The sequence below is a fragment of the Eleutherodactylus coqui genome, chromosome 1 (genome assembly GCF_035609145.1).
Source record: "Eleutherodactylus coqui strain aEleCoq1 chromosome 1, aEleCoq1.hap1, whole genome shotgun sequence".
NCBI classification, from domain to species: Eukaryota; Metazoa; Chordata; class Amphibia; order Anura; family Eleutherodactylidae; genus Eleutherodactylus; species Eleutherodactylus coqui.
In genome coordinates this window covers 237,881,703-237,906,832 of record NC_089837.1, presented here as the reverse complement: position 1 = coordinate 237,906,832, position 25,130 = coordinate 237,881,703, and the positions used below count along the sequence as shown (strand labels likewise).

General features: G+C 43.8%; 1 protein-coding gene across 1 annotated transcript in view; it reads right to left on the bottom strand.

Annotated features, from left to right (window-relative positions):
* Positions 1-20,727, bottom strand: part of SLC16A10 (solute carrier family 16 member 10) — a 94,221-nt gene extending 73,494 nt beyond the window's left edge. The window contains exon 1 of the mRNA XM_066607045.1: positions 20,123-20,727. Within this exon, the coding sequence (XP_066463142.1) occupies positions 20,123-20,504 (382 nt within the window). The 5' untranslated portion in view covers positions 20,505-20,727. The remainder of the gene's footprint in view (positions 1-20,122) is intronic.
* Positions 20,728-25,130: the final 4,403 nt, after the last annotated feature.

Below are 25,130 nucleotides of genomic sequence, written 5' to 3'. Positions count from 1 at the left end.
AGGGAGAGAGGGAAAAAAAATACTCGGCACACGGTGGGTCCATTGCAAAAATCCTCAAGCCTCCCATTGACTTCAAAGGGGTTCGTTATTTGAACAGAGCTCTCGACTATTACAAAAACCTTGGCTCGAATAACAAGCACCCGAGCATTTTGGTGCTCGCTCATCTTGCATTAGGGGGTTTTGAGGAAACACAAGGCTGTCCATACATGGTGTGTCCCAGCATGGGTTACACAATGTAGTTGCAACTGAAAACAATGTCAAGTACAGGTACAGGCCAGCAATTAGCAGTAAACATATGCACTACCTACAGTGGGTCATACCATGTCTTGGCATCTAAAAGGATGTATAGTTGATTCTAATTTCTCTCTGAAGTGGTGGGAGGACTCTTGGCTGTTATGATATTTTCTATACACTGTGCACAGAGAACGGCAGACTCTACTATCTAACTGTAATATACAGAGATACAACATCATCATGTAAGACTGTGTACAGCATTATCAAGCAGTGCAGATGTGATTAAACAGAAGTAAATAACTCACCATTAGCTTTAAGCACATTTGTGTGAGTTTCTGCTACTGCCCCCCATCCCATTTGCTCTTGCAGACTTCAATGGAATAGGATGACCCACCCTTTTTCTACACTTCCTGTTCAGCTATCATAGTATCTCCAGTAAGGCCGCCTGCAGACGAGCGGGTCGGATCCGGCAGCGAGAAATCTCGCCGCGCGATCCGACCCGAGCGCCTGCAGGGACGAGCGCGTACTCACCCGCGCCTGGCGGCCCCGGCTCTTTGATGTGCAGACCGGAGCCGGCGGCCAGGTGAGTGCGTGCCCCGCAGGAAATTAGAACATGCCGCGGTTTGTTTGCCGCGCGAGATTTCGCGCGGCCAAACCGCGGCCGTCTGCATAGGAGTGCGTATTGTAATGCACTCCTATGCAGACTTTTAGCGGCGGAAATCCCGCGGGAAATCCCGCGGCGGGATTTCCGCTCGTCTGCAGGCGGCCTAACAGAGATAAAGTCACTTGACAGCAAGAAGTAGACATCAATTTAGGAGGAAGGGAAACCCATAGTGGCATCACTTTAGTGTGATTTTTATTTTAAGGTAAATAAAGTAAATGTCATTGGCTATAAGGAAGCACAAGTTGTTTGAAACAATGAGCATTTCTTTCTTAAATAGTCAACAGTTCATAAACTTTCACACTGCACAGGATACAGAATATTTCTGAGCTATCATTAACACTAATAACAGACACATGCTTCGTTTACTGCTGAGCCATGTTCTCAAAATACATAGGGCTATTGGGAAATAAAATTCTTTACATTGCTAAATGTCAACAGACAAGAACAGCAATCAGCTCACAGTGCTATGAGCGGATATGAACTGAGACACATTGTGCAACACTAAGATGTAAAAAGAAATGTATGGATGAGAATATTTTCTGTTGCCTGAGGCATTACTCTCACAACTCCGTGATTTCCAAGAACAGCAAATACCAGACAAGAACCCAGGAATTCAACTACAATACAGTACAATATATACAATAACAAAGTATCAATGCATTGGTAAAACACTGTTGAAGCTTAAAGCTTACCTAACTTTTCTAGATGACTTTTCAGAGCAAACTTGTGTGTACATGAGGAATAACACTTTATCTGGCAACTATAGGACGTCTATCCTAATTTTTTTCCCATTTCCCCTCTGTGCACAGTGTACATCTGATTCTCAATTCTCTCTGGCCTGCTGTGAGGAGCCTGGCTCCTGTGTTGTGTTCTAGAGACTGTGCACAGAAAACTGAAGATATTTCTTCCTGTAACACACAGACATAACATCTAGGACAGTGTACAATAGTACTGAGTAGTGGAGATGTGAATAAATGACAGAAGATAACTGACCATTATCTCCAGTAAAATGGAAGTCTGTGTGTGAATGTTTCCCCCTTCTTCTCTTCCACCCCTCCGCTCTCATAGATTTTAATGAGCAGAATGACTCAACCATGTTAGATGTAGAAGGGGTCAAAGTTACTGGCAACAAAAACCTGCAGCTACCCTGCCCAATGTCACATGGTGTACATACAAAATATGGGGCCCCATAGCAAATGTTAGAATTGCCCCCCCTTCAAAAAAAAGAATCTGTTCCCCATCATTCCTCCCTTAAAGTAAAGGCCCCCAAACCCCTGAAAGTCTTTGTTTCATATAAGTTTTATGTCGAAATAATACAAGGTTGTTTATTGGCTGCAGCTGATGTGTAGTAAAAATAGCATCTAAAAACCATGTGTTTTACTGTGATATGCCATGTTTTTTTATATACAGCAACATTGAAAACAACGGCAAATGCACTAGTTTTTTTTATCGTACCCTAACCAGTGTGTAATTTAACTTTAAATGTACTTTTCGACAAAGAAAAAAAAAATCATATTCCCTAATGTAAACATGCAGGTTAGACTACGCTGCGCTTTAGTATCTATTCCCTACACCAAGGATGGCTGCATGATGCTATTTCAGATGTTCAGAACATCTTGCATCTATGTGAACATAGGACGGTTCTATGGTGATCTACTTTATTTTTTTTTTATAGTAGAACACTCAATGGATATAACTCTCCTTTCTATATTTCAATCAGTTGTGTAGCCTAACAACATATCAAGAGCTGTGCAAAACCTCAGTCATTATATGTGCATGGCAGGATAATTAAAGGAAATATATAACCTACTTAAACATTAATGCACATTGCTCTTTTCTTCCTCTGAGATATGAGGCACAAATATTGACTCAACTTTATTGATCGTTTGATGTAAGGTTGAAAACTTCCATCACCTTTACAAAACAACAGCTTGCTTCTTATCAAGGCATATCCACAACTATATAGAACATTTATCACTAAAAATGACAACATAAAGTCAAACTACAGGGATCAGGATTTCTCTAGGGATGGTATCTGGAAAACTAGCACACTGGTATCACCTAAAATGGTTGCGCAAAGCTAATGGGCACTAATATAATTTGGAGAAACTATCTAGATAGTGTTAGCTGGGATATGGATAAGAAAGAGTTAAAGCAAATAAGATGTGGGTGTTGTAAAAAGGAGGACAGACATATGCCTATTTTAGAGCATGAGATGAGGCAGCAATTGTAGAGTTCAAAAGTATACTGTGCCCGTGTAATACTGTGGTGTAACCAATTTGTTTTTAGATAATGAAAGAATGTCTTGGTGTGGATTGTATAAGGCCCAAAGTCTACGGGCAAATTTGATTTGCGGGATCCACAAATCAAGCCGCCCATAGAAATGAATGGGAGTCCACAAACTGGTTAAAACATGCGGATTTCATTTACGCACCTCTTGGTCTGGAAAACAAACAGAGCATGTTCTATTTTTGTGCAGATCCAGCACTGACTGTTTCCACTAAACTCAAAGGATGTCGTCAGATCCATGGCACACCTGCAGCTGACACTGCGGATGTGCCACGGATCCGCGAAAAAGCAGGAGATTCCTAAAAAAAAACTGTACTGCGCATGTCCGACGGTGAGCTGTGAAGACCACGCGGATACAGTGAACCCGAAAGTGGAGGTATTGGTGCGGACGTTGCTGCCGGGGAAAGCAGGGCTCACTGGTCGTGGGCAGGGCTGGATTCAGTGCAGGATTCCCTGCACTGAATCCACGTGTGCCATAGACATGAGGCCTAAGAGAGTACGGTTCCTTTTGTTGTGGGTTCACTCTTGGGAAATGATTCCACTGAACACACGTGTATTGATACATATTAAAGAAACTAGATTCCCTGAAGAATCGGTCTCGAGGTCTTTGAATCCTACTACAATATGTCCTGACCTGGTCTACTGGTCGGAATGAAATCCTCAACATGAAGGCATAAAACTAATATAAGCTAAGATATGCATCACTTTGCTCAGTTTTCCTTTTACACAAACTGAATATTTCCGCAATACGTCCTAAAGACACAGCTTAATCTGAATCTGTGGATTTCCACTCCATAACCCACATGTATACATGCAGATTTTGGTGTGGAATTTTCTGGGTCTTTAGCTGCATATAGCAGAAATCTTCTGCTCCTGTGAAAGATTCCTTCTGGGTGGTCAATGAGGAATATGTAGCTCTAAGATGTCATACATCTCTGACATATCTGTGTACCTGGAGATGGTGTCCACATTATATATATTTATTTTAGTTGAAGTTGAAGAATGTAAAGATTTAGCAGTGACATGCATTGAACTGCCTTAGATCTCAGTGTCGCCCTGCCTGTTTTGCATGTAATGTAAGTGAATACGGTTGCATTGTGACCTGCAAGTTACTGCAGCCCTACAGTCACAAGGCATGTAAACCTCCTACATTTCTTGTGACTGTTAGTTTGAGGTAAACTGCAAATCACAAGGTGACTGTATTCACTTACAACACTGCAATCTCTAGCCATGCCATAGCCTAAGGTGCTGTGTAGTCCTAGACTAATGCTGTTTGACATCGTTGCCCGACATTTGTCCCATGTAAACACTCGTCCCTGCATACACTTGCTCCTGTGCTCCTGCACGGAAGCTACTATTGCTGGCTCACTCACAGAGCGGCCAGCAGGGGGGCGGGGCGGCTGCAAGAAATTTCCCTCCTCACTCTATCCCGCCCCTCTCCATTGACATAACACAGCGGCCGTTCACTACTGAACGGCTGCTATTTACACTGAACGAGGGGCGATCAGCTCATCATCCATCGTTTATGCTGCATAAACTATGAGCAATCAGCTCATTGCTCCTCGTTCAATGTAAATAGCAGCCGTACAGTAGTGAACGGCCGCTGTGTTATGTCAATGGAGAGGGGCAGGGGAGAGAGGAGAGAAATCTCCTGCAGCCTCCCCGCTGAGAGCTAACAATAGTAGCTCCTGTGCAGGAGCACAAGAGCTAGTATGTGTGGGGACTAGTATTGGGCATAGTTTGCCAACAGTCGTCCCGTGTAAATCTGGCATAACTCTTAGATAAGACAGCAATCAAAAGAAGGGGGAAAACACCCAAAGCTGAAAGCAGTGAAAAGTGGGCTGAGAAATCATGAGTGGAGGGAGGATGACTGATGGAAATGTGAATGTTTCATCTAGTTAAAGGGGTATTCCAAGACATTACAAACTTCTGACCCTTCTACCACAGCCAGCCTCATTGAAGCATTCAACAATTTAACACTGAAAAGATGAGTTTTGTGGTGTAAATTATGCCAGAAACAGTCTTACATGCTTGCGCCAAATTTATCATGTGTTTTTAGACACTTGTTTCTCTGAATTGTCAAAAAGGGGCGTGGTCTACATTGCACCAAAGTTATGGCGCAATTTTAGCATAAACTAAGCCAATTTATAGGTGGTCTAAATTTCGAGTAGACATATATCATTCAGTGATAAAGCTGGCACATTTAAAGAATGCCTAGTCTGGGTTTGCACTGTCTAAAGGCCCATTTACACTGAACGAGTGTTGGGCAAACGATGCCCGACACTCGTCGCTGTGTCTCAACGCTTCTGTGCATAGGAGCTAGCAGAGCTGTCTGGGTCACAGAGCAGCCAGCAGGGGGGTGGGGCAGTGGATTTCTCTTCTCTCGCTCCCCCGCCCCTCTCCATTGAGATACACAGCAGCAGTTCGCTATGGAACGGCGGCTGTTTAAACTGAACGATGAGCGATCAGCTTCATCGCTGATCTTGTATGCAGCATAAACGATGAGTGATGAAGATCATCGTTCAGTTTAAACGGCCGCTGTTCCATAGCGAACTGCCGCTGTGTATCTTAATGGAGAGGGGCGGGGGAGCGAGAGGAGAGAAATCTCCTGCACTGCCCCGCCCCCCTGCTGGCAGCTCCGTGTGCGTGCGTGCGTGCCAGCTCTGCTAGCTCCTGTGCCCAACACTTGTCCTGTGTAAATGGGCCTTAACTTGTAGACAGTAGTAGCAGTTAAGTAATCTCTTTTTCTCACCTTAAATGAGTGCTTGCACCACAATTGGGGTGAGTCACATGACTCCTGCTGTCCTGATATTTAGACTTCCTGACAGGGTCAGAGGCTCCCAGCTTCCTGTCCTGACCATCCTGTCATGAATATTCATGAGCTGGGTGGGCAGACAGGAGCAGGGGAACATCCACAGTTATGAGCAGGCAAGCATCTAACCTCAGAAGAGGGTACTGCATGCTCACTAACACACCCAGCGCCCCAGCCTTCTCCCTCTAGCTGTTACTGCTCTGATGACTGCCATGTGTTGGGCGGTAGAGTGTTATCTATACATAGATGGAGCCCATGTTTTATTCATGGCCTAAATGTATAACGGTGGGTTTCTGGATGGCTTGTATGCACAGTTTACATTATTCCACAGCATTGGTATTCACTGGGAAAAGCATCTGGTTGGCAAATGTGTGTTATACACCGTATGGGCAATTTACAGCTGGCACTGGGTATATGTGTGAGTGAATTCCCCACCTGCATTAGGGCTCAGTACAGGGTTTTGTCTCTCTGCTCCATTTTGGAGGAGAGAAACTGAAATAAAACTAAAATAAACTGACCAATGATCTCAGTTTGTTACGGTTCCATTTTGCTTCAGTTTTTATTTATTTTTGCTTAAGGCCGGCTGCACACGAACGGATCGGATTCTGGATGTGGGATCCCGCAGCGAAATCTGACCCTGCATACCTGTCATCTTCTTCTTTATCTGTACTGCGGATGATCTGGACGGCTCACCGCGGACATGTGGAGTACAGATTTTTCTGCACTGTCACTAGGCGATGACACGGATCCTACATAGACATTCTTATATTGTTAGTGACTATAGTCAATATATTAACCCACACTGAACAATTTCGAACAGCTTGCCAAGGTATTTGTAATATTTGGTCAATTTAATGGAGCACATTTAGATGCACAATCAAACTGTATCTGAAACCAAATAATAATGAGTCGTTTCCCTGTAGAAAGATTTTTTTTTTCTGGTTTCTAGATGGTGAAACCTAAACAAGGGGAACCACTAAATATCTCTCCTATCTTCCATATATTGCCAACTGCCTCTCCTATACCCAGAGCTGAACCACGTAACCTGAGAAACAGGAAATGTAAGACGTATGATTAGGAAATAAATTTACTTCAACACACTTAACTGATGTAAAAGGGTTTTCTATATAAAGATTTATACTTTTGCAGCTGTTCACGTTACAGACCGGGCAACAACAGCTGTCGGAAACTTTCCAATGAAGAAACAATATATATACACGTGACATGGAGTGACAAGACTTTTCATAAAGTCAATGTAACCTTGAGGGGAATAGAAACATTTTAATAAATATTGTACATGTGAGCACCTTAAAGGGTTAGCCAGGATTAAGCTACTTCTAGGAACAGCACCATGCCTGTCCATTATTGTGTCTGCCATTTCAACTCCACCCCATTGAACTGAATGGGGCTGGAGCGCTATCAGACAGAACCCATGGGTAAGTGTGGTGCTCTTTCTGGAAGAAAAGCAGGCTCATTGCTCGTTAGCCAGTTGATCATGGACATATTCACAAGGGCCGACTATCAGGCAAGAGAACGTTCATGCAAACAATTACAACTTGTGAATGGCCCATGTAAAAGTGTCTTGTGTTGTCTGGTGACAACGACCTTCATATACTAAATAAATGGCATTATATCTATCACATAGAAAGACTTCAAATAACTAATCAACCAGTGACATACTATTCATTAAAAATCAAGTGCTAACTCCAACCCAAAGCAACAAGGTTTTATGTATCTTCATTAAAGGTGAGTTAAACATCACTCAGTTATAATGGGCCATTCTTAAGTCACTTACAATTGTTCTCCATTTAACCCCTTAGTGACAAAGCCTGTTTGCGCCTTAGTGACGGAGCCAAATTTTGGAAATCTGACATGCGTCGTTCAACGTAGCATAACTCCGTAAAGGCTTTACATATCCAAGTGATTCTGACATTGTTTTTTCGCCACATGTTGTACTTCATTTTGGTTGTAAAAAGAGACCGATATAATTTGTGTATATTTATTAAAAGTACCAATATTGGAAACATTTTTTGAAAAAAATTGTCATTTTTTTCACATTTTCAACTGTAATATCTCAAATATGTCCAAACATACTGTACAAATTTTTGATAAGATATATATTTCCATCTGTTTACTTTATTCTGAATGCACACTTGAAAAACGTGTTTTTTTTTTCTTTTTTAACCATTTATAGGGCGTACAAATTTAACATTACTTTTCAGCATTTTAAGGGAAAACTTTGTTTTCCTGCACCAAGCCAAGTTTGCAAAGGCTCATGTGTCAGAATGACCCCATTTTAAAAACTACACCCCTTAATGTATTCACTGAGGGGTGTCATGAGTATTTTGACCCTACCAGTACTTTTTCAGGAATTAATTCAATTTAGAGGAGAAAAAGTAAAATTTTATAATTTAGCAAATGTCATTTTAAAGACATTTTTTTCCTATAGTGCACATGAAAATGAGGGTTGACACCCCAATAGGATACCCCTGTTTGTCCCGTGTTCAGAGACATACCCATTGTGGCCCTAATCTTATGTCTGGATGCACAACGGGACCCAAAATGAAAGGAGTAGTCGGTGTCTTTCAGAACATAAATTTTGCTTGAAGGCGTTTTAGGCCCATAGCACTTTTGTAGAGCTCTTGAGCGGCCAAAACCAAAGAGAACCCCCACAAGTGACCCCATTTTGAAAACTAGACCCCTTAACGAATTTATCTAGGGGTGTACTGCCCATTTTGACCCCACAGATTTGAATGAATTCAAGCAAAGCAAAAGGAAAAATGTGATTTTCGTTTTTTTGGCAATTCTGTCGTTTTAAAAACTGCTTTTTTGGTACAGCACACATATGAATGAAGACTTGCACCCCAAAATGGATACCAGTTTGTCCCGTGTTCAGAGACATACCCATTGTGACCCTAATCTTATGTCTGGATGCACAATGGGGCCCAAAATGTAAGGAGCAACCGGTGGCTTTCAGAACAGAAATTTAGCATGAAAGTGATTTAGGCCCCATTGCCCACTTGTAGAGCCCTTGAGCGGCCAAAACGACAGAGAACCCCCCCCCCCCCCAAAATGACCATATTTTGAAAACTAGACCCCTTAACGAATTCATCTAGGGGTGTATTGTGTATTTTTACCCTACAATTTTTGAATAAATCTAAGCAAAGCAGTAGGAAAAAAATTACAATTTTCATTTTTTTAGCAGTTGTGTCAATTTAAAAACAGGGTTTTTCTGTACAATGTACATAGAAATGAAGACTTTCACCCCAAAATGGATATCCCTGTTTGTCCTGTGGCCCTAATCTACTTAAAGGACACATGGCTAGGCCTATAATGGAAGGAGCACCCATTTGATTTCAGGGTAGAACGGAATAAATTCCAGGCCCCCATTGCCCACTTGTAGAGCCATTGAGCATCCAAAACGATAAAGAACCCCCTCAAATGACCCCATTTTAAAAACTAGACCCCATAACAAATTCATCTAGGGGTGTATTGCGTATTTTGACCCCACAGTATTTGAATGAATCTAAGCAAAGCAGAAAAAAAAATTACGATTTTAAATTGACAAAATTGCCAAAAAAATGAAAAACAGTTTTTTGTACAGCGTACATAGAAATGAAGACATTCACCCCAAAATGGATCCCCCCCGTTTGTCCCGTGTTCAAAAACATACCCATTGTGGCCCTAATCTACTTATAGGACACATGGTTAGGCCCATAATGGAGGGAAAACCCGTTGGATTGCAGGGCACAACTGAATAAATCCCAGGCCCCATTGTTCATTTGTACGGAATAAAAATTGACTCCCTAAAAATATCCCCTCCCCTCCCCCACACACTCTGCCATTTTCGGCGTTCCCCAAATCTTAGATAAAAGTAATAATGTGAACTGTGTGGTATTTCCGAAGACGGGTAATTACGGAGGCTGGTTGGGATGGGTACATGGGGCAATAAAACCGGGTATCCCCCCTCCTCTCATGCTTTTTTTGGGTGTATTTCGTGACCTCAGTAGCGAGTATGTGGTGTAAAAAGTGGCACTCTATGACTCTCCGTAAGCTTAATGAGGTGCGGCGGTCTCGCACAGAAGACGCTCAACAAGCTGCTCCTGGAACTGCAAGGAGGTGAGCGTTCCCGGGGCTTCTTGTAAATTGCGTATTACAGGTAGCGGTCTGAATAAACCGGGCTCACACAGTCGTAGGCGGATCCTAGCTGTGAGCCTGGCTGTGACCCTGCGTACGGCCGCGTAATGTACTGCGCATAACTGCCTACTCACACAGGCGGTCATTCGCAGTACTTTTTTTTGTTTGTTTGTATTTCCTGCACCGTCGCTTAGCGATAACGTGGGTACCCGCAGCCCGTTTACAATATAGTTGCGTATGGGCAGCGGGTATATCCGCGACAATGGAGCACAATGGGTTCTATGTTGCAGATATCCGCGGTAAAATAGAACCTGCTGGTTCTCTTTTCTGCGAGTGGATTACACAATTCCGACCCGCTAATGTGAGCGGAATTGTGTCATCCAATGCGCTTCATCTGCGTATTACAGCGATCAGACACATGCGGAATCCGTAATTCCTATCCGGTCATGTGAGACCGGCCTAAGGTAGATCGCTACCTTTTTATCACGTGACCGGGGACCGCTCAACGAGGCCACCCGTCACTGCTGCAGGCTCTCGGCGACCGTTGGTCGCTGGGAGCAAGGAGATTTTAAATTTCCTGGGCTCCCCGGCTCCTGCACATGTGTCCAGTGTTTTGCCGGCGGTCGCATGCGCAGGAGCCGGGAAAGTTCACTGGAGAAGATCGCATCGGGGTGCAAATACGGAGGCCTCCGGTAAAAAGTTTTATCTCCTCTCACTGATCGCATCGGTGAGGGGAGATGAAGCTTCACCTTTTTTTTACTTTTACGTGATCGCCATTATCCATTGGATAACGGCGAACACTTGACGAGGAACCGCTCACCGCAGCCCCCCGTGAAGTCTCCAGGCTCTCGGCTACGTTTTGTAGCCAGGAGCAGGGAGATTTCAAATTATCCTGGCAATCCACAGCTTTTGTGCATGCGTCTGCCATTTTGGCGACGGGCGCGTGCGCAGAAGCTGGGGTAAGGACCGTGGATAAATCCACGGGCCTTAGGTACGTCATTTCATCCTACCTCACGGATATGATCCGTGGGGGGAGATGAAACGCAATTTAACTTTTTTTAAACTTTTTTTTTTCACTTTTTACACTTTTTTTTTTTTTACTTTACATGATCACTGCTATCCATTGGATAACAGTGATCATGTCCCCGGTATAATCTCTCTGCTCCGGGCTACACATGGCAGCCAGGAGCAGAGGGATTTTAAATTTCCCGGGGCTCGAGCCTGTCTGTGCACGAGCCGATGTCAATCATCGGGCGCGCATGCACAGACGGGGATTCGGGTCCCGGGGAGGACTTAGGTGAGTATTTTCACCTCCCCTCATGGATCCGATCCATGAGGGGAGGTGAAACTGACTTTTTAAACTTTTTTTTAAACATTTTCGCGATCGCCGCTATCCAATGGATAGCGGCGATCGCGTGCCCAGGGACTGCTCACAGCGGTCCCCGGTAACACCACCTGGTTCCCGGCTACCTTCAGGAGCCGGGAGCCAGGAGATTTCAAATTTGCCGGGGGCTCCCGGGCTTCTACGCATGTGCCTGATGTCATCGTCTTGCGCGCATGCACGGGAAGACCGCCGGCGGGTCCGGGAGGACTTGATCTCCGGGGGACACCGGGGACAAGCCGCGTGAGTATTTTCAGCTTCCCTGATGGATCCGATCCATCAGGGCAGCTGAATCTTTACCTTTTTACACATTTTTGTTTACTTTTTTGCGATCGGCGCTATCCATTGGATAGTGCCGATCGCAATGCCGGGGGGGACTGCCCGCATCCTGGGATGACAGCTCCATGCTGTCGGCTACCTGTGGGCACCGACAGCATGGAGCGGTCACGTCCTCAGGCAGGTGGGCATCAATCCAAAGAGGATGCATAAAACTACGTCCTCTAGGATTAAAGCCCACTTTCTGAGGACGTAGTTTCCCGATGGGGCAGTCGTTAAGGGGTTAACCTTTAAGAATACTACTAGAAAAACCCTGTTCCTCTCCTGTCTAGCTTAGGTGGCATTTTTCTAATCATGCTCTAACACGGACATTTGCATCCAAAACTGGACATTTAAAAACCTACTGCAACATGTCACTCTGAACGTTGTTCCTCATGCCTCCCTTTCGGGTACTTGGATCAATGCATACTTCAACCTAATGAGGCTTTATATGGACTGACCACAGTATGGAAACCATGCCCTACACTGAGACTTTAAAATTGACTTATGTTGTTCCCTCACATACCTTACTTAAAGGGGTTGTCCCGCGAAAGCAAGTGGGGTTATACACTTCTGTATGGCCATATTAATGCACTTTGTAATGTACATTGTGCATTAATTATGAGCCATACAGAAGTTATTCACTTACCTGTTCCGTTGCTAGCGTCCTCGTCTCCATGGTGCCGTCTAATTTCAGCGTCTAATCGCCCGATTAGACGCGCTTGCGCAGTCCGGTCTTCTCCCTGCTGAATGGGGCCGCTCGTGCCGGAGAGCTGGTCCTCGTAGCTCCGCCCCATCACGTGTGCCGATTCCAGCCAATCAGGAGGCTGGAATCGGCAATGGACCGCACAGAGCCCACGGTGCATTGTGGGTGAAGATCCCGGCGGCCATCTTCGTAAGGTAAGGAAGAAGTCGCCGCAGCGCGGGGATTCGGGTAAGTAATAAACCTTTTTTTTTTTTTTAACCCATGCATTGGGTTTGTCTCGCGCCGAACGGGGGGGCTATTGAAAAAAAAAAACCGTTTCGGCGCGGGACAACCCCTTTAATTTCTACTCACAAGAGGCATTATTTAACTACTTTAGTACCCTAGTATTTTTTTTTGTTGATACGCTAAAGATGATCTGCTTCAATTTCTTCATTCTTGATTTTTCCTGTACCATTACCTGCTGTTGGCATGATCTTAGTTTTCTTGATACTTAAGTATAAGCCTGCTTTTCCACTACCTTCTTTAACTTTTAGTATCAGTTGTTGAAGATCTTCCTAACTTCCTGCCAGCAAGGTTGTATCATCTGCATATGTGAGATTGTTGGGTGTTTCATCCACCAGTCTTCACTCCAATGTTGGATTCATCTATATTGCATTGCCTCTGCATCGCTGCTGCATAAAGGTTGAACAATGCAGGGGATAAGATGCGGCTTTGGCGTATGCCTTTCTGATTCTGAACCGTTCCATGTTACCTCTGGAGGTGCTGACCGCAGCCGCTTGGTTCACATATAACGACTGTATAAGTTGCCCCAGATGTCCCAGGACTCCCACTTGTCTTGGCATGGCCACAGCTTGTCATTTACAATGCTATCGCAGGCTTTGCTGTAAGGAGGTTCATACACCTCCCTTTAGAATTCCCAGACTATTTCCAACTTACAATTTGGTCTCTTGTTCCTCTTCCTTTACCAAAACCCCCTAGTGCATCGGGGAGTTTCCGTTCCACCATCATGCATTTTGTATAATCTTCAGTAGGACTTTGCCTGCAGTCAATATTAGGGCTATCGTGGTAAAGTGATTTAGGCTATTCACTCTTTTGATCCAATGATAAAGCATAAAAAATAAAACAAACAGTCACGATGCGCTCTGAACTCCAACGCAATAAACTGCACAGATACGATTTCTAACAACAGCATCTTTTTTGCTATGGTAAGAATATAAAGACAGATGTGTAGAAATCCTTCTGCGTGCAATACGATTTGTGCCTTTTATATCAAATAATGACGGCAGATGGGAACGACGTCAAAGTCCAAAATCCTGCGATCGCAGGATGCCATATCAGAACTGCCTTGCTTTAATATCACCATGACAAAAATGTGACTTGTTTCAGTAATAAACATATGCTGTTCCAGCAATGTTAAGTGTTTCTAAGCAGGAATATTCTTGAAAAGTACTAAACATTGAACCACAAGTTAAAGCTCCTTTATGTTTTGATTGTCTGCATCTGGATGAACTCCCTTCACACAGCGCAGATCCCAAGCATCGGCGTTTTGGCTCCGCCCCCTTGTACGCATCATCGCGTAGCTCCGCCCCATGACGTGTGCCGGTTCCAGCCTCCTGATTGGCTGGAATCGGCACGTGACGGGGCGGAGCTACGCGATGATGCGTACAAGGGGGCGGAGCCAAAACGCCGATGCTTCCAAGACCAGCCGAAGGGAGAAGATGCATCTGCGCAAGCGCGTCTAAAAAAGCAAGAAGACACCGAAGTTAGACGGAACCATGGCAACGGGGACGCTAGCAACGGAGCAGGTAAGTGAATAACTTCTGTATGGCTCATATTTAATGCACAATGTATATTACAAAGTGCATTAATATGGCCATACAGAAGTGTATAGACCCACTTGCTTTCACGAGACAACCCCTTTAAGGAAATTGCACAGCAATACCTTACTATATACTGGTTGTCAGAATTGTCTCTTACAAGTCTGATAAGTATATATTATGGAATGGCTGAGCAATGCACTTTACTTATTCAATAGAATGCGGTTTGAACTTCAAAATACATAAAGAATGAGTATCAAAGTAAGAAAGGTATACACGCTGTCACGTGTATACCTGCTTGTGTTATCATACCACATTGCACAAGTTTCTTAATATGCCAGATCTCAAAGTGTGGCTTCAATAGGGCATACAATACCTAGGCCAAACAGTTAACCCTTGGGGATTTCAGTCTTTTCAAGTCCTTAAAGAGGACTTTAATCTACCCAATATGTTATCTCGGCACTTACAACTGTGATATGCATATCATGCCAGCCTTTGGAATACCCCAACTTCTAACTGTTCACAACATCAATGAAAGGCAGTCCCAGTTGCAGCATCTCTTATGTGTATATATAGCATAATGACAGTAAGCAGTTTTGGCATTGAGCATGGTAAGTCAGTCATGGGAGACATCCCTGGTGGTGAGTGGAAAGGTATTTTAGAGATTTCCTGAACATATTCTTCACCAGGCCTATAAGACCACTGCTGGAGAAGCTAGGTTTTTGTCCTGTTAGAAGAGACATTTGCCCTAAATGTGAAGAGGAGTCAGGGAGCTTTGATCATTTGATTTGGCAGTGTTCCTATATTCAGGGCTTTTGGGCACAGGTCATTAGGTTTTTGAATGACCTGATGGGGATCTGACCTATTTCGCTCACCCCTAAACTCCTCAACAGCAATTACTTCAAGAGACACTTTTCCAGGCCAGGAGAGTGATAGCACATGATTGGATGAATGATACCATTCCCTCTTTAGCACAGTGGAAGGATGAATAATTCCCTGCTGCATATAAAGCTTATCTACCTCCAACAAGGGGTCCCGATAAATATTATACTCCGTGGATCTCCTGGATTCACAGTCCATGAACTGCTCAATCGGGTTAAATAATCCTCTGCAAACTCACTTCCCCCAAGGCATCCCCAGCGCTGTATGCCTAATATATGCAACACTGGCCTCATGTTCATGTAATATTATATATATGGTCCCTGAGCTATTGTGTGGTGTATTGCTACTATTTCCAATATTATTTGCACCATCATAGAGGATACAAGGTTACTAACTTTTATTTTTGCTCTCTATTATGTTTTTTTTAATGTGTTTACATTTACCTTGTTTGTTTTGATTTTCAAAGGAACTACACAGACTCAGTTGTTTAATGGTTAACCCCTTAAACTGCCTGCAGATGGCCGGGACGGATCCTGCAGCGAAAATTCTCGTAGCGGGATGCAGACCAGTGCCCCTGCAGAGACCTGCGGCTCACCCGCTCCCGGCGTCTCCTCTGCTCTGTGATGTGCCAGCTGCCGCCCAGCCGGCACATGCGCAGAGCGGAGCCAGCCCATCACTACTGACTCTGCGAGACAGAAATAGAACATGATGCGATTTGTTTTCCGTGCGTGTTTTAACGCGTACAAATCGCAGTTGTGTGCATAGGATTGCGTGCATGCATGCAATCCTATGGTAGCGAGCACGGGCAGAAATTTTGCAGGAAATCCAGCCGTGGAATTTCCACCGGCGTGCAGGGGGCCTTAGTGATGAAGCCTATTTGGGCCTTAATGACCGACTAATATTTCAGTTTTTTTCATCATCACCTTCCTATGGCCATAACTTTATACTTTTTTCATCAACATAACCAAATAATGGCTATTGTATGACTTATAACCTGCTTTTTTCAGCTGTTTCCCCTTCTGTGAGCTCAATTACTAATTAATAATAATAATCTTTATTTGTATAGCGCCAACATATTCCGCAGCACTTACATAGGGGGAATACAGAAAGACAAAAAATACAAACATTACAGAACTACGGTTACATAATCAGTTGATAGAAACAATAGGGGTGAGGGTCCTGCTCCAACGAGCTTACATACTACAAGTAATGGGGTGATATAGAAGTTAAAGGGCTGGCAGTGTGCACGGTATGGCGAGGTGGGGAATGAGGGATGTTATACACATAAAAAATGGTCAGACCTTTAGCCGTGTCAGTTATTCTCAAGCTCACAGCTCCAAGTGGGGTGTTTACTAGATTCTATGATATCTCTTATATGCAGCACACATGCAGAATAGGAGTTCCTGTTCTTCTATCTCTCTGTAGCACACCCTCAGAAGCAGCAACAAGGAGAATATACAGGAGTGTAACTATAAATCCAAAACTGGGATGACAGAAAACACTTACTACCGTGTTTCCACGAAAATAAGACACTGTCTTATATTAATTTTTGCCCCAAAAGAGGCACAGTGTGCTATTTTCAGGGAAGGGGGAGGCGTTATACTCACCTGGACCGCAGCGTCCCGTTGCCTTGCACTGCTGGTCTTCAGCTGCGATGTGTAAGTCTGCGGTGTCCTTCGTGCTGAGATATCCTCTTCTTTCTACTGACAGGGCTTTGAATACCCTGCCTCCAGCAAAGTGAGCGCTGTGATTGGATCCATTGAGCCAATCACAGCCATTCAGTGATGTCATTCACTGAATGGCTGTAAATGATCCAGCACTGGCTCTGATTGGCTGGCGCTCTATCCAATCACAGCGCTCGCTTTGCTGGAGGTGTGGGAATTCAAAGCCTGGTCACTAGAAAGAAGAGGATTTCTCAGCGCAGAGGACACGGCAGCTTGCCGCAGCGCACCATCGCGAGGGACTCAGACGCTGCGGGCCAGGTGAGTATTGATGGGTTTTTTTCAAGTTGCTTTAGGGCTAGGGCATATTTTTGGTGAAGGGCTTGTATTTCAAGCCTCCCCCGAAAACCGGGGTAGGGCTAACGTTTGGGGAGATGCAGCAGCTGCAGCTCTGTGTCTTTCTCTCTCCAGTATGTCCCTTCTCCTCATCCCTCTCACCTCTCCATAGACATCTATGGAGAGCAACTGTAAGTTGATCTCTTAGTGTATAAACTCATGTATACAGATTTTATTAGTACATTCAGAGTGAGTGATCAGTGCAGGAGGCAGGAGAGAAGCCTGATGAGTGAATACAGAGGCATTTTTCTGTAAAATATATATCACAAAATTTCCTATTTTTTCTTCTACTATTTATTTTTGGAAAAAATGTTTAGTTACTCTTTAAGAACATCACCAACTGAAATAAGAAGTAGGTTAATAAAAAAAGAATAAAAGAAATGTATTCTCAAAATTTAATACAATGCCAGTTATAATGATATAGTATTTTAAGCTGAAAAAAGACTCGTGTCCATCCAGTATAATCTATTTTCCTGCAATGTTGATCAAGAGGAAGGCAAAAAGCCACTTTTCCTAATTTCAGGGAAATTCCTTCTCGACTCCAAGTCTGGCAATCAGAATAACTCCCTGGATCAACAACTTTTTTCAAGTAATCTGTGACTATAACATATAATATTACACTCAAGAAAGGTGTCCAGGCCCCTCTTGAACTCTTTTATTGAATTCACCATCACCACGTCCAGAGGGTGCATTCCCACGAACGTATATCGGCTCGGTTTTCACGCCGAGCCGATATACGTCGTCCTCATCTGCAGGGGGTGGAGGATGAAAGAGCCAGGAGCACGAACTGAGCTCCCGCCCCCTCTCTGCCTCCTCTAAGCCCCTCTGCACTATTTGCAATAAAGGAGGCGGGACAGGGGCAGGGCTAAGTTTCTAGAATTAGCCCCACCCCCGTTCCGCCTCTCCCCATTGCAGATGAGGACGACGTATATCAGCTCGGCGTGAAAACCGAGCCGATATACGTTCGTGCGAATGCAGCCTCAGACAGAGAGCTCCATAGTCTCACTGCTCTTACAGTTAAAAACCCCCTTCTATGCTGGTGTAAAAACTTTCTTTCCTTAGATGTAGACCGCACCCTTGTTAGAGTCACAGTCCTGGGTAAAGAAAACCTTCATGAAAAATATAAAATGTAATTCTTAACATAAACTAAGCTGAATCTCCCCCTCTCCCCCAACTCATTCACAGAGATCTAAGTAGCAGAGATGTTGATTGCTGTATGCCAACTCCTTGCACTGAAGAACTGGTTAGCTGTCCCTCTGTCTCCATGTAATTAAGATGCTAAGATTCGTCATTGCTAAATTTCTTTCACACACAGTAATAGGCTGAGTTCACATACACTATTAATTAAACTTATAGTAATTGAATAATGAAAGCAACGGCAGCGCCAGATCCGTCACAGGAAGAACAGCAAAGGTGTCTGATGGACCCTACTAACTATAATGGGGTTTCTTTCATTTAAAAAAACAAAACAGTGCAGCATATTTCGCTGTTTTTCCACCTTTTTCATGGAATCTGCAACAAAATGCTTACAACTGCACAAAATACTGCATCATATTTTACAGTAGGTACAAATCTGTGACATGCTGCAATAGGTTTTCAGTGATACAATCTCAAAACTTCTATGGATCGAAGAGAATGTCACAGCTTTAAATAAAGTGCATCACATAAAGAATGTCAGACAGGAGCTTTTCATAACTTCCAGAAACATAAGCCATGCCATTCATGAGTTTGCTGGACATCTCTTCTATTTGTTGTCAATTAATATCACTTGCAGTACATACAGCCGGCAAACCTTCTAGAATGTGAAAGTCCTTCTATTCATGAGTAACACAGTTTACAACTTCACCCATCCCCACCGCCTTTACTTTACACAGGCCATTTGTGCTGGAGGTATTTATAACTGTAGAGCTGAACACATCTAGGCCCACAGAGAAGTAAGCAGATCGATAGAGAGGAGGAACAGGAAGACACTGCTGGCATGCCACAAAACAAGAGTTCTTTATCAGCTCTTATCTCAGGAGGGGTCACTGCATCTGCCTGCTGTGTACTCAGTATTACTGCTGACTGAGCTGAGGATATGGTAATAGCTACATAAATCCAAGCAGCTACTATGTAAACAAGACCTAAAAATAAATGAGACTGCCTGCTGCTCAAGAAAACGCTAAGGAGGCTTAAAAGTGTGCAATGTAATCAGAGGGATAGCTGATAGATGAATAGATATACAGATAGATAGATGAGATAGAATGAGTGTGAGAGAGAGACAGATAGATAGATAGATAGATAGATAGATAGATAGATAGATAGATAGATAGAGTGAGTGTGAGAGACAGATAAAGAGATAGATGGTTATGAGATAGATAGATAGAGATAGATAGATAGATAGATAAGAGAGTGAGTGTGAGAGACAGATAGAGAGATAGATGGTTATGAGATAGATAGATAGATAGATATTAGATAGATCCATACATAAATTGATATATAGATGAGATAGAGTGAGTGTGAGAGAGAGACAGACAGACATATGCAGAGAGGGGGAGATGGATATGAGATAGATAGGGAGATAGAAATAGATACTTTGTAATGTTTCCTCGTGTTCTAAAGTTGATACTATAGTGTAATATGTGTTTGTATTGTTTTCTCCTCCTATATACTACTTATAAAGCGCTGCACTCCACCAGTGTGGAGGATCAGTCTGAACAGTTTTTGTATAAACTTGCCCCTATCCGATAAAAGTTGGGAGTGTAGCAGGGAGGAGAGCAGATGTGGAGTAGAACAAAGAGCGCAGTCCTCTGCCCCGTCCGCACGTGTCTCCCGGCGGCTGCACTCACCTGTCTTAAACATGAGCTGGGGGTCATTGGCGGAGCCGAACTCCTGCAGCAGGGCCACGAACAGCACCCCGCATGCGTTCTGGATGCCAAACACTGAGCCATTACACCACATGGCAGACAGCATGACAATCCATCCCCAGCCGCCCTCGGGGGGGACAAACTCCGCGGCGGCTGCCGAGTCCGTGGTGGTGGCGGCGGCGGTGGTGGTGGTGGCCTCAGTGGCTTCCAGATGCTTGTCTCCATCTCCCGGCTCGGAGCTCCACTCCCCGTTCTCTGTCTTCTCCACGGCGAGAGGTGAGCTTTCGTCCATGGCTTGGGCATAAGTTGGTAAGCCATCGGTCCCCAGCGCTTCCTCGCAGAGGGCTCCGTCTGCGTCTGTCATCCTGCGCTCACTGTACAAACAGGAAGACACTTCCTCTACTATCTGCTGGCATTAACGGGACCCGGGAAGGGCTGCAGGGCGGACAGCTCACACTTGTGGGAGAAGGAGACCTGTGTGTTATATGACGCCACGTACAGTCCCGGCAGAAGCGGCGCGTGTACTAACGGCCCCACTAACTGCTGTCACCTCGGGCACACTAATTACTGCCTCTTCACTACGGCGAGGTCCCATGTTTTTAAGGAAAAACCACTGGAAAGGGCGTGGCTACCAGCGGGGCGTGTCCGAGAGTCCCCGCCCACAATCACTGCGCGGGAGGGGAGCTTAAATGTGGCAATATGAGCAGCTGTACAGTAATGTGTGAGGGGACGAGGGGTGTGTATTCCTCAGATATCACCTCATGGCCGCTGGAAGGGAAAACATGATGTGTTCTTTGTCCCTCATGTGTGTGAAAGTAGCCAGAAAGTAATGTTTTTATAGCGCATCGTTCTTTTAGCCGGTTTATATGCCCACAAAGCCACAGAAAGATACAATGTGTAATGATGAATATCCCTTTAACCCCTTAAGGACATGGATTTTAATCTCCATTTTTCAAAAGCCATAACTTTTTTACTTTTCCGTCGATGTGACCGTATACGGGCTTGTTTTTTGCGTGGCGAACTGTAGTTTTTATCGGTGCCACTTTTTAGGTACATTGACTATAATGTAAAACTTTTATTATTTTATGATCATAGGGAGTGAAAATGCATCAATTCTGCCATAGATTATTTTTTACAGCGTTAATTATGCAGCATAAATGACACATACCATTTTTTCTGCGGGTCGGTATGGTTACAACGATACCAAAATTCCTATATTTTTTTATAGGTTTTTCCACTTTTCCACAATAAAAACCCTTTTTTGGGAAATCTCTTCTTTCTAAATCGCTGCATTCAAAGTCCTATAACTTTTTTACTTTTCCATGGATGGAGCCCTGTGAGGGATTATTTTTTGCAAGACGAGCTTTAGTTTTTATTGGTACCATTTTGGGGTACATACAGCTTTTTTGATCACTTTTTTTTGCATTTTTTGGGAGGCAAAATGCTAAAAATAAGCATTTTGCCTCAATTTTTTAGCTATTTTTTTTACGCTTTTTGCCGTGCAGGATAAAAAGCATGTGCAGCTTATTCTACGCGTAGTTACGGACACGATGATAACAAATATGTGGGATTTTTTAATGCTAATATGAGAAAAAGCCCCCTAAAAGGTTTTTGCTTACATTTTTATTTTTTGTACATTATTTTGATCTTTTTCTTTTTACACCATTTGTGTCCCTTTACACCATACCAGCTCTTATCGCTATGATGAGGCATTGCAGGACTTCTCTCCTGCAATGCCTTATCACTTATTACAACGATCATAGACAATGGCAATACAGGACGCCGGTATCTGGCGTCCTGTTACCATGGCAACCAGCCGGCTCTCTGCGATTATATCGCGAGAGCCCGATAACATCACAAAGGGAGCGCACTCCCTCTGTGAACCCTTCCAATGCCGCAATCTACATAGATCGTGGCAGGGAAGGGGTTAACAGCAGGGGGATGCATCTCCGATGCACCCCCACTGTTGCAGCGGGAAGCTGGCCATCAGTGACAGCGGGCTCCCGCTGCCGGATAGCGCGAGATCGCTTATGACGTAAGGGTACGTCTAGTTGCGGGAACTACCCCGCTGCCGTGACATACCCTTACGCCATATGGAGGGAAGGGGTTAACAAATGTTCTTGTATTTCAAATTATACCTATAGATATAATAATTTAAAAAAGAAAGGAAGTTGGAACAATACCTCTGCGGCGCCACCTATTAGAAGGCAGCATTCCTGCAAGTCAATGTCAAGCGTTTTAAACAAGCCTTATAAAAATGACGGGGAGCATGGATGGCCTTATAAGTCTCCCCACACACCTTTTAGGTGCTCTCCTTAAAGGGGTTTTGTCATAAAAAAATCAATACCTATTCCTCCCCAGACAGTCTTCTTCACTCATCTTCTCCTCACTGATCTTCTCCTGGCTCCTCCAGTCCCCCTTGTCACCTCACCTCCAGCCGGCCGGATCCTGTTCTTCTTGTTATGGTGCGTCCTTTCTCTGCAGTCTTCTTCCGGTAGGTCAGTGTAGATCATGTCACTCTAACGTTCACTGCCTAGGAAAGATTGCCGATCCATTGCCGGGACTGCGCATGAGCGCTGTCTCACCGCCGGAGTTCAAATACTATTGCAGAGAGACAGCGCGCATGTGCAGTCTCTGTAGTAGCTCAGCACTCCCTGCTAGGCTGTAAACACTATGTCGCTAGTGACGTATCATACAGTGCCCTGCAGGAAGGATAATGCCGGCAATGGACGCTTCGTCACTGGAAGACAAAGAATCAGCCAGCTGGAGGTAAGGTGACTGCGGGATCTGCAGGAGCCAGGAAAAGATCAGCGAGAAGATACAGGAAGAAGACTGACAGCGGTGGAATAGGTGAGTATAGTTTTCTAATGACAGACCCATTTAAGGAGAGGTGATACCCCTCCTGACCCACATCTATAAGCTTCTCACTAGCCAAGCCAGAAACCTACTGCAGACTGATGAGGGGCAAACACCCCGAAACAGCTGCCTGTGTATGGTTATTCTGACTTTCATTTACAACTCCCAGTCATTGTTATAAGACTTTTTTTAAAAGTCTGACATTGACTTGCACGAATGCTGCCTTCCAATAGGTTGGCGCCGCAAGAGGTATTGTTCCATCTTGTGGCAAAGAGGTGGCGAACATGTCTAGTGTAAAGTCCATGTGTTTTAGACACTTCTTGCACCTTGCTAGATAGTTTTGTTGAGAAGGGGCTTAGTGTTCACTTGTGAAATGTACAATGAAGTGGATTATTATTTTGGCGTAAAATATTGGAGTTTTACGCCGGCTTCTGGTGTAAAAAAAGTCGCAAATTATTGGATTTTTTCCCTAAAAATTGTCTGGGCTCGGTGTTGCTGACTGACAAATTTATGTATAAATTCCGCCAGCTTCTGGCATAAATTATACCAGAAATGTATGCCAGGTTGGACCTGGCATACATTTCTCAGGTGTACAGAGCTGACGGAGATGTGCCATCGCCTCTTTTTGCATTCAGTGCGCCGGGGAAAATTATATTAAGTTCGGTGCAGGAAATGCTGGGCTTAGTAAATTTCCCCCACAGTTATTTACAGAATAAGGCTTGGTGTGGATATAATGTGAACTGGTAAAATGGCCAGTACTTTGTGACTCCTGCACTGTCCTTAGGGACAGTGTGAGGAAACCCCTTTAACCCCTTCCCACTCCAGGACGTAAATGGAGTGTCGGAGTATGTATGCAGAGAGGTCGTGGGGCGACCTCTCTGCATACAGCGCGGGCGTCAGCTGTTTACTACAACTGACATCCGTGGGCAATAGCTGCGATCAGCCATTCGGCCGATCATGGCTATTAACCCTTTAAATGTCGTTGTCAATTTTGACAGCGGCATTTAAATCCTCCGAACGATGTTCGGGGGTCCCGTACGCCCCCCCCCCCCCCCCCGGTGAGATTGCTATCAATCCATCCCCGTGTGGTGGCTTGATAGGCTGCCTGTCAGATTGCAGTATGACAAAATGCTATAGCATTACTTCATACTGCAGGAGTGATCAAAGCATTGCATATTGTAGTCCCCCAGGGGGACTTAAAAGTAAAGTCAAAAAAAGATCAATAAAGTTTTTTTAATTGTAAAAAAAAAAGTAATAAAAGCTTAAATCACCCCCCTTTTGCCATATCTATAATTAAAAAATCAAAGCATAAATTAAAAATACATATTTGGTATCGCTGCATCCGTAAAAGTCCGATCTATCAAAGTAGCACATTATTTTTCCTGCACGATGAACATCGTCCGATAAAAAAAAAAGAATGCCAGAGAGGCACTTTTTCAGTCACCCTGTCTCCCAGAAAAAACGCAATAAAAAGTGATCAAAAAGCCGTATGCATTAAGAATTAGTACTAACAGAAAATACAGGACATCCTGCAAAAAATGAGCCCTTGCTGAAGTACGTCGACGGAAAAATAAAAAAGTTATTGCGCGCAGAAAATGACCGCAGAAAATAATTGAAAAAAATTAAATGTCTTTGAAAAAAAAAAAAAGAGTAGTACAGTAAAAAGAAAACTATACAAGTTTGGTATCGTCGCAATCGTACTGACCCATAGAATAAACTTATCATGTAGGTTTTTTTGCAGGTTGTACGCCATAGAAACAAGACACACTGAAAGATGGCGGAATGTGGTTTTTTAAAATTTTATTCCAATTTTTTTTAAAGTTTTTCAGTACATTATATGGTACTTTAAATAGCACCATTAAAAACTACAACTCGTCCCGCAAAAAACAAGCCCTCATACAGCGACGTCGATGGATGAATAAAGGAGTTATGATTTTTTTAAAGGGGGGAGGAAAAAACGAAAATGGAAAAATAAAGTGCTGCGTCATTAAGGGGTTAAAAGGGTTGTTTGTTTTTTTGAAAATTCAGTAGATCTCTCAAAATAAGTACTTTTGTAAATATAGTACATGTCATGTTTTGCAGATCAAGTTTTATTTTTCAATGACTATTTAATGTACCATATAATGTACGGAAA